Below are 15,514 nucleotides of genomic sequence, written 5' to 3' on the forward strand. Positions count from 1 at the left end.
GAGTACGTACGTGGCAATTATAAATTAATATATATAATTTTATTTGGTTTTGAAATATTTATGGGTGTAGAAGATGTACGCAGGTCATACATGTGGGGTCCGATATATATATATATATATATATATAATATATTTATATATGAGGGGAGGGCCCAAGGACACAGTTGGGGTCAGGGTGTTTGGGAAATAAGATTTGTGGGCATAATCGGATTGAGGGGAATCCGTGGTCCTTTTTTTCTTCCAAGCCTTTAACAGGCCAGCTTGGGAATCTTTGTTTTGTTTGTAGACATAAATATATTAATTAGATTAGGACGTCTTATCCTAGAAATTAAAGATCATAAAGTTTAACAGAAAATGACTTTATCGTGTATTTGTTGACGTAGTAGTTGTCAAAATTGTACACGATCATCTTTACGGATAATTACCAGTACTGCCGATATTCGTATGTATATAATTTAATTTATATGGGGAGTCGACCAAAGGAATTTGGGATGTTGATGCATGGCAGCAAGATATTATAATATATTGGAGAGTCGTGCACAATAGTATTGTCTCTTTGTTGCTTTTTATATATTGTCTCTTCTATATATATATATATATATATATGTTTCTTTAAATCTTTCTTATATATAATATTTGAGAGTTATAATTCAACTTATTCAAACATTATTTACAATGATCGATCTTATATATGCATGCATCGCGTGCATACATAGTTTTTATTAATTAAAAATCATAAAGATATTTTTCAAAAAAAAAAAAAAAAAGTTACGGCCGGGAGCCTAGGCCATTAAGCTAGCCTATGCGCAGTCTAGGTAATTAAGATGGTGCATGAATCTTAATTACGTACTGGTCATTTTATAAAAAAATTTGTTTGGCATGCATATAAGAAAATTGGCAACTGATGAGGAGTAGTACTCATGTTGGGGTGGCCGGGTGCGAGGAAAAAAGAAAATTAAATAAATTAAAGTCTATGGACATGCATGCATGGTGGATGGACGAAGGAAGGCCAAAAGAGGAAATGGAGAAAGGCATGTGAACAAGTTTAGGCTAGCTAGAATTGATTAGAGTATATAAGACAACTATTTATTTGTGATTAGTTATTTCTAGTGAAATGACTATTTTAAATTAAAATAAATCTTATTTTATCTAAAAAAAATCATAAATACTCATTTTTCTTGTAGCGTATTAACATACTTATTTGACTTGTACAATTGCTTCCACTAGTACTATATATGCCATGAATTAGGAATTAATGTTTAAATTTAACTTTTCATTTAAAAAAAATATGGAATTGTAGCATTAATTATAAAAAGGTTTATCTTTTCCATTATTATAGATCATGATATATAAGATCAGTGCCTCCAATTCGACAGTACTACATTAAATTATTTTTGCTTCTTTTTTATTTTATTTTATTTTATTTAATCACAGGTAGGCCAGAAAAGATAACATGATGTCCATTAATATGTAACATGACTACATCGATTTTTGTAAATATATAATTTCCCATGACATTACTTAATGGATATTTCTACTTATTATAATTATAAGATGATCAGGAGGCTTCGTGTGAAATTTCTAATTAATCTTTGAAACCTGAATCTGCAATGGTTTTAATTGAGTCATGTGTTATAATATGTAGTCTTATTCCTATCGATTAAATTGGTACGTACCTGCAAGAAATTATTAGTGATCTATTACGGATCAAAGCCTGTAATCAGATAAACTTCTTCTAAGATTTATATATATGTTATAGGTGCGTTAAATATGCATGCACCATGTATCCCTTGAGCGGCTGCATGAGCCCCCTCGCTCGAGCTGATCATCTTGTCTACAGCTAGAGAGCTGGAAAATGGGCATGCAGTATCTATGGAGAAATTAGCAACATTTCTTTCTTCTTTCATTTCATTTTGATATTTTCCTCCTCTTTTAATATTTGCAAGTTAAAAACTCTGATATATATGCCAATGTCTACCCATTATAAGCTGCATGCATGCACCACCACCAGTACTAGTTTTTGGTTTGTCGATCCACCACTTTATAAATACATCAGTAGTACTACTGGATGAGACGCATGCGTGACCCACGTGCCTAGGCCTCTAGGCTCAGGCAACATTTCAAAAAGATTGTTTCTTCTTCTCCTGATCAAGGACATGGGTCATGATCTATTCTCTCTTTTAACTTAGTTGAAAAGTTGCTAAAAAGAAAAAGCAACAAGTATAGCTAATTAGGTAGCTTAGCCAGCATATATATATATATATATATATATGATGATATATATATATATATATATGCATGTAAAAGTAATGAGACATTTATATATAAATGTGACGTTGCATGCATATAGTACATTATCAAGTGGCCATGCATGCCATGCCATGCCACCAAATTAATTAGCAAAGTTGATGGATACTGATGATCTGGAGACCTTAAGACGACGACGCATATTCCTCCAACTTTATCCATGCAGCACTATATATGGTCTCAACACTGCTAGATTTTGCCTACAACCTCCTCGTGCCACACGGTCCTGCATGCAAAACTTCACCCCGACCAAATTCAGCATTCCCATTTTCTTGACAATGATCTTTCATCCTAAATATCCCCCTTGTCAGCTTCTCTCCAAATTCCAGTACTACCTCTTTCTCATTGGCCCGACCGACCGACGTAAATTAATTAATTATAATTATTTCCTAGCTACTTATAATTTATTATTAAATCGATCAAGAAAACTCAATTTTATAAACAACTAATATTAGCAGTTCCTTAAAATATTTCATTAATATGCATATATGTGCTTATGGGAACTACCTCATGATCAAGGCATATATATGATTCTGATGATCTCCATTTAATCACTCCAATATGTATATATATATAATATATATATATATAATAATCATTTAGTGTAAATTAAACACATATTTTACGTTAAAATAAAAGAAAACATGACACCTATCATGGTACGTATCATACTCTTTATAAATTCTCTAGCTTTCAGAAAGAAAAATTAAAAAGAATCGAGATGGACAATATCACTAGATCACTTCTACTACAAAGTAGTAGCTAATTATTCAAAGCTGCATCCTTTTCAGCTTGAAGCTGATGATATATATTGAAGGGTTCCAGTAGTACGAAATCGAATACATAACCACGGAAAGAATAATGAAAAATTCCTCGAGAGATAATGACGTATATATATATAGTGAGGTGGCGCCAGCAAATTATAAATGTTTTACACTGATGTACATCTCATGATCAGAATTGGTGATATTATATTCTCCATATCTATATCCTACTCCACAATACTCCACATCAGATGACAATGATCAGCTAGCTTTTGTTGTATTTTTTGTTTTTCCTGATCATGCATGCATGACTTTATATAAAGTTATATATCAGTTGGCCATGCAGCAGGGAACATTGCCCTAGCTACAACCCGACCACCTTTGTTAACATGCTCGCTTTAATCCTATATCTCAGAGAGAATCATTTAGGACTTGTCTCCACAACATCAAAAGGATAAAGCTCTCATGATCACACTACTTATAATAGATACCACATGAGTACATAATTAAGCAGCCATATGTATTAATGCATGCATGTGGTTGTTCCTCACAAATGCCAAAATTTGAGTCCTACATGCATTTTACTAACTATCAGCATTATTAATATACTTTAATTAATTTGTAGCATCTTTTATGAATGTGTGTGTGTGTGTCTTTCCCTAGTAACCTCTTCTTTTTTTAAGAAAAAGCAATGGATCGATCTTAATCATGACCAAAGCTGATTGTTGGTCTCCCACCAAACAATAAATCCGTGAAAAGACATAGGGTTTATGCCGGGATATATGAATGTCATATATAGACTATATATAGATCATCAATTGTAATTAATTAATGAGTAGTGATCGAATTATTTGAGATGGAATAATTTTCACATTTTGCTTTATGCAAATTCCCAATGATGCCTACATAGTTAATTTACCTAGCTATATGCACAGAGAGAGAGAGAGAGAGAGAGAGAGAGAGAGAGAGAGAGAGAGAGAGAGAGAGAGAGAGAGAGAGAGAGAGAGAGAGAGAGAGAGAGAGGATATATATATATATATATTTCTCAAGTTGCATATGTGAAAAATATATATCACTCAAGTTGCGTGGGTGAAAAAAGGGAGAATATATGAGTAATATTACATACAGTCATGGAGTGCGCAAATGCTGTGTAGTCACTTAGAAAAAAAAGCAGAGTCTACTATTAAAAAATTAATTTTCTTTTCACGTGGGTCTCGTATTTATTCATTTTTTTTAAAGTAATTATACGATATTTGCACACTCACGATTGTAATTATCATTTCTCTATATAGTAACTCATTAAGTTTTTAAACTTTGACTCAATACAATTCAGATCTTGATTTAAAATTTTACGGTAGATGAATTACGGACCCCATCTCCAAAAAAATCACAGATTATATATAACTTCAATTAAGATCATTTATAAAAAACAAAATACCATTTACTTAATTGAAATTACTTAGTTTTAATAGTACTAATGTAATTTCTTTCTTTTATACTTATTTCCTTTATAATTAACGGGTATTTTGTACGGAGCTGGGGATTGAGTATTAATGGAGACTAAATTTTGAAATTAAGACTTGCCTTACACTAAAGTTAAGGAGCAGTACAAATGAAAATGATGTGATTTTCGGGGGAATATAATTACTATATATATAACCCAAAACTAAATTACTTTGAAAGTATGAGATCAGAATTAATAAGAAAATTAAGGTGAAAGAAAAATATAGGTAAAATAAATAAATTGTTGACATATATTATATATATATATATATAAGTATGGCAATTTGGAATTTAGTTTTTGCATGTAGGATATATAGTTAAAATTAATAAATTAATTACAGTAGTACGTACAACTACAAACAGCTAGCGTGCGTGGTGGATAATTAATTTGCACTGATAGGTGACAACTGACAATAATACAACTAACAATATCTAACCAGCTAGCTAGCTAGCTAGGAGGCCATTACTCGATCGTCTCCCCAACTGCAACCAAGCAATTCGTAAATTGATCAGGTTTATCTACTCATGCATCATGTTGCCTATATATGAATACCCTACAACACACATACGTACGTACAGATAACATTTATTAATTTGTGCAAAGATGGTTTTTTCTTGACAACGAATAGAGAGCATATATCTAAGCCAAAAACCATGGGACCCGCCAGTACCACCACTTTAGTCATGCATGGTGCCATTTCTTCTTCCTTTTACTTCCCCATTTTTTTTTAGTTGTCGTATATATATATACTGTTTGTATGTTATATATATGCATACGTATATATATATATATATATAGTATCATTACAAAAAAACTGTTCATTTACTCTATCAGTTATTTTTTTTTTATCAAAATGACTATTTTTTATATCGAAACAAATGATGTGTTCTAGTATTTTCCTTAATTGTAGTGAATATTAGGTAGGTAGTTAGATAGCTTCTAGTCATGGTCCTTATAATTACCCATCTCCAATACTAATGGCAGTAAAGATCCCAATTAAGTCTTAACCGTTCTCTTCAAAGCTTCTAGCTTGCTAGCTAGCAGGTGGGACTCGAGGACATGATGCCAGCTTGATCATGATCTCCTTCCTTCTGATTCAGAAGGCCAAGAGCTGGCAAATCATGGAATGAATATGCAATAACAATAGTTAAAAAATCGAAGGGAATTCCCGTAAATTAATTAGGTTTTAGTATCTGTAATATAAATAACATATGGACGGCCTGCTGTTCTGTTTATATTGAACTTATATATATATATATATATATATATATATTCTCCATTACAGTAATATGATAATGCAATCACAATCATTGGGCTTAAGAAAGTGTTGATGTTTGTTAATGGTATCTGATCATTGCCAACTTTTCTTCCAAAGTGAATGAGGGAACTTTGCTATATATATTAAAGGGAATAATACAGAACAATATTATATGATATTTTGCTTATATATATATGATCAATTCATGTTAAGTTTATGCTTAAATATTAATTAAAAAAAGGGATATATTATGGAATAAAGTACTAAACATTTGGAATATTGTAGGATCAATTCCCTCTAATTGGGAAATAAAATAAAATAAAAAATCAATCTAGAAGAGGATTTATAGATGAATTATCATCGTATTCCATATATAATGTATTGAAAATGACATGAGGATCATTGTACTGATCTGGAATCTGGATCGAAACCACAAGGCTTTTTAGGAATACGAATTAAATACTTTTCATCAAGCTGTCTAGGCCAACTCCTCGTTTGACATGATATTACTACGTACATATGAGTGCGACGTTTTGTCTCGAATGATAAAAACAAATAAGCTGTGATCATCATCTAAGTAGTGCCTGGTGTATCTGTTCTCTATAGAATTTATTTATATATATATATATATATATATATATATATATATGCACCTAAATTACCAAAGACTACTCGTGTGAATTAGCATTTTTCATCAATCTTAACTCTCATATTTTTATGAATGGTTACACATCACAACCTTTTTTTTATATATTATTATTATTATTTAAAGTATATATTGATTTTTTATTTTGTCAAAGTGTGGGATGGTGGAAAAAATATATAAGGATGGGCCTGGGCTTCTAAAGAGGCTCAAATGAATGAAGCTCCTAATTATGATTATTGGGCTTGCAGAATTGGGCTCCCATAGTCTCGAGCTTATTGTTTATGATTTTTAAAATATATATAGTAACTGAGGGAAACAGATTAGCGCATCTAGTGTAGTGGTATCATAGTACCCTCCCACGGTACTGACCGGGGTTCGATTCCCCGGATGCGCATTTTTCAGTCATTTAATTTTGGTACCAAAATCTGGATTTCAATACAACTTCCAATAATTCTTCTAATAAAATAAAAAATAATTTTAAAATATATAAAGTGTGTGGTGTGGAATAATGAGTAGCATCCCTCATGAGTGACTAACGCTGCATGCATGTATGTGAAACTCAACAGCTCAAAACTTGTAGACGATGTAGAAGAAAATTATGATTTTGAAAAGGAAAAACCTTTTTGTAAGTGATTTTACGTACCAAACTACAAACTAATGTTAAATTTAAAGCATTCGTTTAGAAACAATACAAATTAAAAATAAAAATGATTTTTATGAGACAGAAAATCTTATTCTTCTCTCAAAAAATGTTTTCTTTTATTTTTTTTTAATAAAAAGTTATATGAGTATTGATACGCAACTTTGCACACCAAACCGCTTTACCTAACAAGTCCTGGCGGAAAATCTGGGTAGGTTCCCAATAGCATTATAAAAAAATATTAACCCTATAAAGCAATATCAAGTACATTCAAGCTCGGTTGCAAGATATAAAAACCAGGCCGATAAAATTGAAAACTCTGGAAAAGGGCCCAATTCGCACGTTCCTTTGCTAGAATGAAAATAGCTAGTTTGTAGGTTTGGGGCGTGAGATAAAAATTGTGTTTTATTTAAGAATTTAAAATATTGTATTTTAATATTATTATTATTTTAAAATTTAAAAAATGTGAATTGAGATTTGAAAAAGTTGAATTATTTATTATATATTTTGTATAAGTATTTGAAAAATATGTAATGATGCGATAAAATAAAAATTTTGTGTCTCATCTCACCCAAAACCTGCATACGCACGGTTTTAGTCGTCCATTTCAAGTTTAAAACAATAAATTTTCTATCTACCAAGCCAACTAAGATTAGATATAAAGCCCAGCCTAACCAAGCAGAAGCCTTAACAAAATTATCTATATTCCAATCAAGTCAATTTTCTGGATTTTATAGGTTTTCTATACCCTATCAATGGTTCTTATGTCTATATTTGTTGATTAGGTAAGTACCACAGCTCGGCTGGGGGGAAAATCCTGACAGATAAAAGAGTGCTCTGACTAAAACCATCACCGGCATAAATTCAAAATTCCGGTGAATGCATGTCAAGAAGACTAATGCTCTGAATACCAATAGCATTCATCAGAATCATCGTCAGTCAGACTGATATAGGTTTCATAGCACTGGATAACACTCACCTATGTGTATTCAATCCTGTGAAGAAAAAGAACAGAGCAAGAACAAGAACAAGAAAAAAGAAGAGAGAGAGAGAGAGAGAGAGAGACGATCCCGCTATCCAACTCCCTTCTATGGTGTTCCTGCACCATACATCTCTTGTTTTCAGAGTGATGAAGCATGAAATCCTATAGGGAGCAGGATTCACACTATACTTTCCCCAACCAATTATCTTTCATGTTGAACACCAAATATCTATCTCAAACATAAACACCAGGATCCCATTAGAAGCAGAAATAACTCCTGTTGTCTTACTATATATTGCCACACAAGACCCTATACATGCTCCCTACTGCTGACTTGAAGATATGGGGTATGACAGTTTACACATTATATCATCACATACATTCATACAGTCTGTTGTCCTGTGCGTGTTACATCATGTTCCAACTCCGTTAGTCTTCTAAAGCACAATCCAGTGATCCACTCCAATGGTTTGCATTCAACGGTGAGGCATCAGCAACCAAATAGAATGCCAATTGCCAAATGTCAGGAGTCGGAAACAGAGAATGAGAAGGCTCTTTGCCGAATGATCTTTTTTTTTTTTTTTTTCAATATGAAATCGAAGATTTATTAAAAAGAAACATAGAAGGCGTAACCCAAGCACACAAGAAGAATGAATACAAGAGGAACCCCAAACAAGAAAAAGAAAAAAAAGACAAGAAAATCATGAAAACTCAACCCATTAAAATTTAATTATCGTGAACAAAAGGTGAACTAACTTGTATACAGAACATGAAGTAAACAAAATAAAATCATTGCAAAAGCTTTTAAAATTAAAATACAAGAACACAAAATTAACAACGAACACTTCCAATGTATAAAAGGTTAATAGAACTAGGGCTGAGCATCGACCACTTCACTTTGGAGTCAGAGGGCCCAACCTCCAACTCCGACTCAGACTTTGTCGGAGGTCAAATCCGACTCCGAGATGTGCAGAATCCGCTCCGCCTCCGACTACGACTTGTCGGAGTGGAGTCGGATTTTTGGACCTTTTTTTTTTTTTTGTCTTTTTTAACTTCATATTTGACCCACTTTTTTTAAAAAAAAATTGTGAGCTTTCAAATTTTAATTTTCTCAAAATTACAATCTAAACTTATTAAACTTTTGATTATAACAAAAAATACATCTAAATAAAACAAGTAACATGCTAACATGCATTCAAAAATTTTTTTAAAAAAAAAGAAGTCCTATTTTTACATGTACTTCCATCATCCATGATTCCATATCCACATCCAATTAATCACTACAATAAACAAAGGCACTGTATACGAAATGAAGATTAAAAAAAAAAGGCCCCGCATAGTTACTATAGTATACTATTATAATTACTATGAATCTATTTTTAATTTTATATATTATATATATATGAAGATTCATAAAAAATATATGATATATATTATTATATATGAATATTAAAATAAAAAAAGGCACCATATACGAAATGAAGATTCAAAACATAGTATTACTATTTTATATATAATATGGTATTACTATAATATACTATTAGTCTATTACTATATCTTATAGTATAATTACTAATACTATAGTATCATACTATTAGTATGTTAGTGATTTAATATTATATATATATATATATATATTAAATCTCTAATCTCTTATACTTGATATATATATTAATATATATAAATATTAGTAATACACTAATAGTATTAGTATATTAGTATTAGTTATTATTAATACTATATATTATACTAATAGTGATATTAATACTATATATAGTTATAGTGATTAGTATAACTATATTAGTATTAGTTATAGTAATTTAGCATAACTATATTAGTATAAGTTATAGTGATTTAGTATAGGTATAATACTATAAGTTATAACTAGTCTATATTAATATTAGTATAAATATTAGTATTAGTTATAGTGATTTAGTATAACTATATTACTATAAGTTATAATGATTTAGTATAACTATATAATATATTAGTATAAGTTATAGTGATTTCGTGTAGGTATAATACTATAAGTTATAACTAGTCTATATTAGTATTAGTATTAGTATTAGTTATAGTGATTAGCCTAACTATTTATTAGTATTTGCTATAGTGATTTTAATTTAGTATAATTATATAATACTATTAGTATAAATCACCATACTAACTATATCACTAATAGTATTAGTATACTAATACTAGTATATCACTATAGTTAATAATATCATATAGTAATATAGTATTAGTAATTAATATTATAGTGATTTATATAGTAATTTATATATAGACTTAAAGTGGATTACTAATAGTATTAGTATTAGACCATAAATCTAATTAATATACTAATGTATATTAGTATTACTAATATATTTATCAAAAGAAATATGTTGAGAATTTATTAAGTCAAAAAATATAATTAATACAAGATATTGTTATATAAAATTTATATAAATAATACTTTAGTTATTATACATTAGTATTATTGTTATTATAAATTTATAGATTAGTGTTTATTCATTAGTATATATAGTCATATACTAAACTATTATTATTTATTAGTCAATTTAGCCTATATATTATAGTATAAATATATTATTTAACTAGTATATTATTGAGTTTAACTAACTATATAAGATATAGTTGTATAAAATTTAAATGATTAATATATAGAAAAAACATATCTTTTTATAAAATATGTATAAAATCGAAGGCGGAGGCAGAGTCAGAGGCGGATCGGAGCGGAGCCGGAGTCGGTTCGTCAATGACTCCGACTCTGACTCTGACTCCGACTTGTCGGAGTCGGAGTGGACCCGGACCGGAGTCAGATTCAGAGTCGGATTTTTGCTCAGCCCTAAATAGAACAAGTGAGCATTACCTAATTTTTTTTTATAGGTAACAAGCGAGTATCACCTAATAATTGTACACAGATTAGGAGTAATGAGAGCAATGAGATTGAATCAAACACCAGCAGTAACCGAATAGATGAGCAGCAGAAACCGGAGAAATCATAACTCATGTCCAGGCAAAATAAGTATTGTAGTCAATATCACATGCAACCTGTTTGAAAAAGATGCTAAAATTTGTCTGGCAAGGCAACATTATTTGGTGCCAACCACTCTATTATTTCTCAAGTCAATCTAAAGAAGATAGGGTCCTAAGATCGTGCATCCATGGCTCACAGCAGTGTAATGGAGAGAAACCCCCCACACCCCGGGCGGGGGCCTCCTTTCTTTCTTTTGTAAGTGGTATATGTTACACCGGTTGGGATGTTGGAGTCCAGATGTAGCGAATTAGAGCATATAGCAAGGCAACAATGAACATGTAAAAGTCCCAACCGTAATGACCAAGATAGAAACTTGAATATGTCTGGATGAGAAGTAATAAGCATCTATAAATATACAGAGAGAGAGAGAGAGAGAGAGAGGCATAGGAATGGCCATCGATAACTAGTTGCAGTTCCTGTATTGGGATTACTCTCTCAGGGTCCAAAGGCACCACTTTGAATGAAGTACAGAATCGTTCATGTCTAGATGGCTTAGTTTGGACGCATAGGGTAAATGATCCACAAGAGAGCACAAGATTAACATAGAATGTGAATGCCATTTTAACATGGATCATATCTGAGAAAAATGAGCAGTAGTAAACAGGAAATCATTGAACTTGTCTAAGCAAAATAAGTGCTGTAGTGGAGATCACATGAGACCATGTTTAACTAAGATGCAGACCTTGGTCCCACAAGACCCCATGAAAATTTTAAGTCAATCAAAATAATAAGGTAGGGCCCTGCTGGATCATGTAGCCAAGGTAAACAGTAGAGCCTAGCTTGTGATAGGCTACTGAACATAGTGACATGGCAGTTTAAACCTCTATCGGTCTAGTTAGATCCTTTTTCTATCTGAATCAGGGTCTAAGTTCCTTTTTGCCCTTGATTCAGAGTCTATGTATAGTTATATCATGCTTCATACAAAAATTGATCAACGAAACGTAAATTGAACAATTAGACTGAGAAAAAGTACTGTTTTACTTTTCCTGGTTAGTCTAGATTACATCAATTGGCATGTGGAGTCCAGATGTAGCTCGGATAATAATTAGAGCATATAACCGGGCAACGATGGACACCTTCAAGAGATAATTTATCAGGTGAATGGGAAACCCATCCATCAGATTTTTTTCTCCACCTTTTATTTTCCAGGCATGTAACAGTCCCTACCAAAATGAACATGATAGAAACTTGACTATGTCTGGATGACTTATCAAGTAGTTGCCACTAATATATACAGTGCACAGTGAAAAAGAGGCACAAATTTCCTAAGGCAGGTGGCCATTGAAAGCAGTTACAACAAGGTGGCTCAATGGCGTAGGTAGCCCAAGGCCTACATACCCCTAGTAAGACCCCTTAAAAAATATTTTGTTATTTTCTTTTAAAGAAATAAAGAAAGAAGGCCCCAAGTTTAAAAGCAAATAAAAGACAAGTGAAAATAAAGTATTCTGAAAATTATTTATTTTGAGATAGTTTTTTTAACGGAAAATTAGAAAAATGAATCAAATACAAAAAGTTGATATATCATTCTTTCATCTAACATGCTATGAATAATTACTTACAAAATAAAATATTTAATTATTATAATAAAAATATAAAAAAGTCCTTTTAAAAATTTCGCCCAAGGCCTAATTTGGCATTGAGCCGGCCCTCAGTTACAGTTCCTGCATTGGAAAGCCTTTCATGCTGTTTTATTTTTACTCTCCCTTAGTACTCAAGCCACTCAAAGACGTCAAATCTCCTTGGATTAGAATGGAATGATTCCAGTCTCGAGGGCTTTGTATGGACTCATACATCATAGATGATCTTGTAGCAATTTAATAAACCTTAATCCCATCCATCCATAGTTTGAAACAAAACTTTGGTTTAGAATGCATAAAGAAAAGAAGATATGCATAACAGTTAACATTTCGTCATGCTTACAGACCTTTTGGGGGCAAAGACAAGACCAAGATTTCTCATCCAATCTCATCTCATCATTACAATATTTTCAAATTTCCACACAAAATATAATAAACAATTCAACTTATTCAAATCTTAATTCAACTTTTTCAAATCTCAAAACAATAATAATATTAAAAAATAATATTTTAAACTTTCATCTAGAAACAAAAATTCTCATCTCACTATCCAAACCTACCGCACAAACAGAGACACCCAGTCTCCCACAATATCAACTACAAGTTAACGACATATTTTTAACGCAATCAACACACCATGCGCTCTTCTAATAACAAGGAAAAAACCGAATGATGATCAATACTGCACGCATATAACAGAAACCAAAAGGCAATTTGAATAGAATGCAACAAAATTTCTTTTGATGGATAATTTTGAAGGCATCCAACATAATAATCAAAATCTTATATAACACAACCCCATATTAACCAAAATATGATAATACAGACTTACATGATTCCTCAGATATCCCCCAAACAACATTCTCCAAAACCACCCAAAACACCAAATAACCTCCAAATCCTGGCCGAAAAACTCAAAGCTCATCCTCCATCCTCAAATATTCCCCAATATCCGCCTGGTGCAGCACCACAATCCCATTGGGGTCCAACTTCCTACAATCCTGGGTACTCTTGGCCGCAATTCCAAAACCCAGGGGCACATCCGACATGGAGAACACCACGACCCCGTCACCGGGAGCGATATTTTCGGTAATCCTCCCCAACCCACCTTTCAAAACGTGGTTTCCGTACAGAAACGACATCTCGGAGGTGGGTTTGAGCCAGACCTTATGCTTGGCATTGGGCGCGAGGATACTCAAAGACTGGACAGTAAGGTGGAAGCTTCCGCCGTGGGTGAACTTTCCGATGCAGGTGCCGAGGGAAACGAGTTGGGGGCGAGCGACGTTGGTGGCGCGCTTGACGAGAGAATCGCTGACGTAGTAGACCTTGTTCTTGTGGAGGCGGAAGCAGTAGCGGCCGGGGTCGGAGTCGGGGCCCTCGTGAGAGGGGTTCTCGACGATGTTCTTGAGGTTGCTGCCGGTGAACTTGAAGAGCTTCTCGAAGACTGAGGTCGTCTCCTTCTCGTCCAGAGGTCTCATCTCGTTAAGGAACTTTGGGCTTTCGAAGAAAGAAACATTGCTGCTTCCGGAAGCTGCTAATAAACCCTCCTAGGGTTTTTCTCTTGCGTCTCCTTTTCGTTTTTCTTTTCTTTTTCAAGTTAACCCTACACGTGAATAATTCTTTCCAAGGCCGACCGTAAAGAACGCTAGTAAAATGTTTTATCCTATGAGCAAAAAAAAAAAAAAAGTTTTATCGTATGGTAATTTAATTTAAATAATAAATTTTAAAATTTTAATTTTTTTTTATTAAATTTTATTATTTAATTAATATAAATATTATATTATACACCGACTTAAAAATATAAATAATTTAATAAATAATTGTATATATATTTTCAGTACATGATAAGCATGTATATTTTTAAGCATGTGTGTCTAATCATCTAACAAAGTATTTTGCCATGTGATAAACTGTCAGACTTATTACGCATAAGTCAATCTATTATAAAAGTCATAATAAAGAAATAAATTATTTTTTAAAATTCAATTTTTACCAAAAATTTGAGAAAATTAAAAATAAAAACAAATAAATTAAATTTATAAAAACGAGAAAAGGGAGCCGAGTCCCTCCTCTCCCCACCCTACCGCCTTTGCGGGTGGCACGCTGCTAGGTGAAGGCTTGCTCACAAGGTGGCACTCTCTTTTTAGAAGAGGTCCTCTTCTTCGTGGGTGTTATTGCGGCTGATTTTTCAAATCTATATTTTTAATTCGAAATTTCTTATTTCTTATTTCGGATTTTAATTAGTTCAATGTTTGATACAATTTTGAAATTTTAAATCAATTTTTTTATATATATTTTTTATGTTGTTATTCGTTGATATGTAATAAATATGATATGTTGTTATCTTTTAGTTGGGTAACACCCGTTGTCGATGCAAATTCACAACATGACCAAAATCTAACAAGAGTGGTGCTACTTTGTTGCCTGAGTAGCACCTCTCAGCATTACCACTAGTTATAAAATTATTATTTTTTTTTAATTTTTCTATTCACATTTTTTTAATGTATTTAAATATTTTTAAAAAATAAAAAAATACATCAATATATTTAAAATCATTTTCTTCATCATTTGTTAAAAAAAAAAACACTTAGCGGTCAAATCGAGTGGTATGATTTGGGCGGGATAGTAGATTTTTCCATCTAACAATATGGTCAAATCACAATGATGCTTAGGTGTTGATATGGAGTATGGATGCTCGTACATGAAGTAAATAATAAATAAATAAATTATATAAAATATAAATAAAGAGAGACACAAATGATTACATAGTTCGACATAAAAGTCTTGGTCTATGTG

General features: G+C 32.0%; 1 protein-coding gene and 1 non-coding gene across 2 annotated transcripts; one reads left to right on the plus strand and one right to left on the minus strand.

Annotated features, from left to right (window-relative positions):
* The first annotated feature begins 6,802 nt into the window (after window positions 1-6,802).
* Window positions 6,803-6,873, plus strand: TRNAG-CCC. Its single transcript has one exon. It is a non-coding gene; the product is annotated as a tRNA-Gly (tRNA).
* Window positions 6,874-13,437: 6,564 nt separating this feature from the next.
* Window positions 13,438-14,333, minus strand: LOC121246718 (60S ribosome subunit biogenesis protein NIP7 homolog). Its single transcript, XM_041144964.1, has one exon. The coding sequence runs from the start codon at window positions 14,194-14,196 to the stop codon at window positions 13,633-13,635; it is 564 nt and encodes a 187-aa protein (XP_041000898.1). The 5' UTR covers window positions 14,197-14,333; the 3' UTR covers window positions 13,438-13,632.
* Window positions 14,334-15,514: the final 1,181 nt, after the last annotated feature.

The sequence above is a fragment of the Juglans microcarpa x Juglans regia genome, chromosome 1S (genome assembly GCF_004785595.1).
Source record: "Juglans microcarpa x Juglans regia isolate MS1-56 chromosome 1S, Jm3101_v1.0, whole genome shotgun sequence".
Taxonomy (NCBI): Eukaryota; Viridiplantae; Streptophyta; class Magnoliopsida; order Fagales; family Juglandaceae; genus Juglans; species Juglans microcarpa x Juglans regia.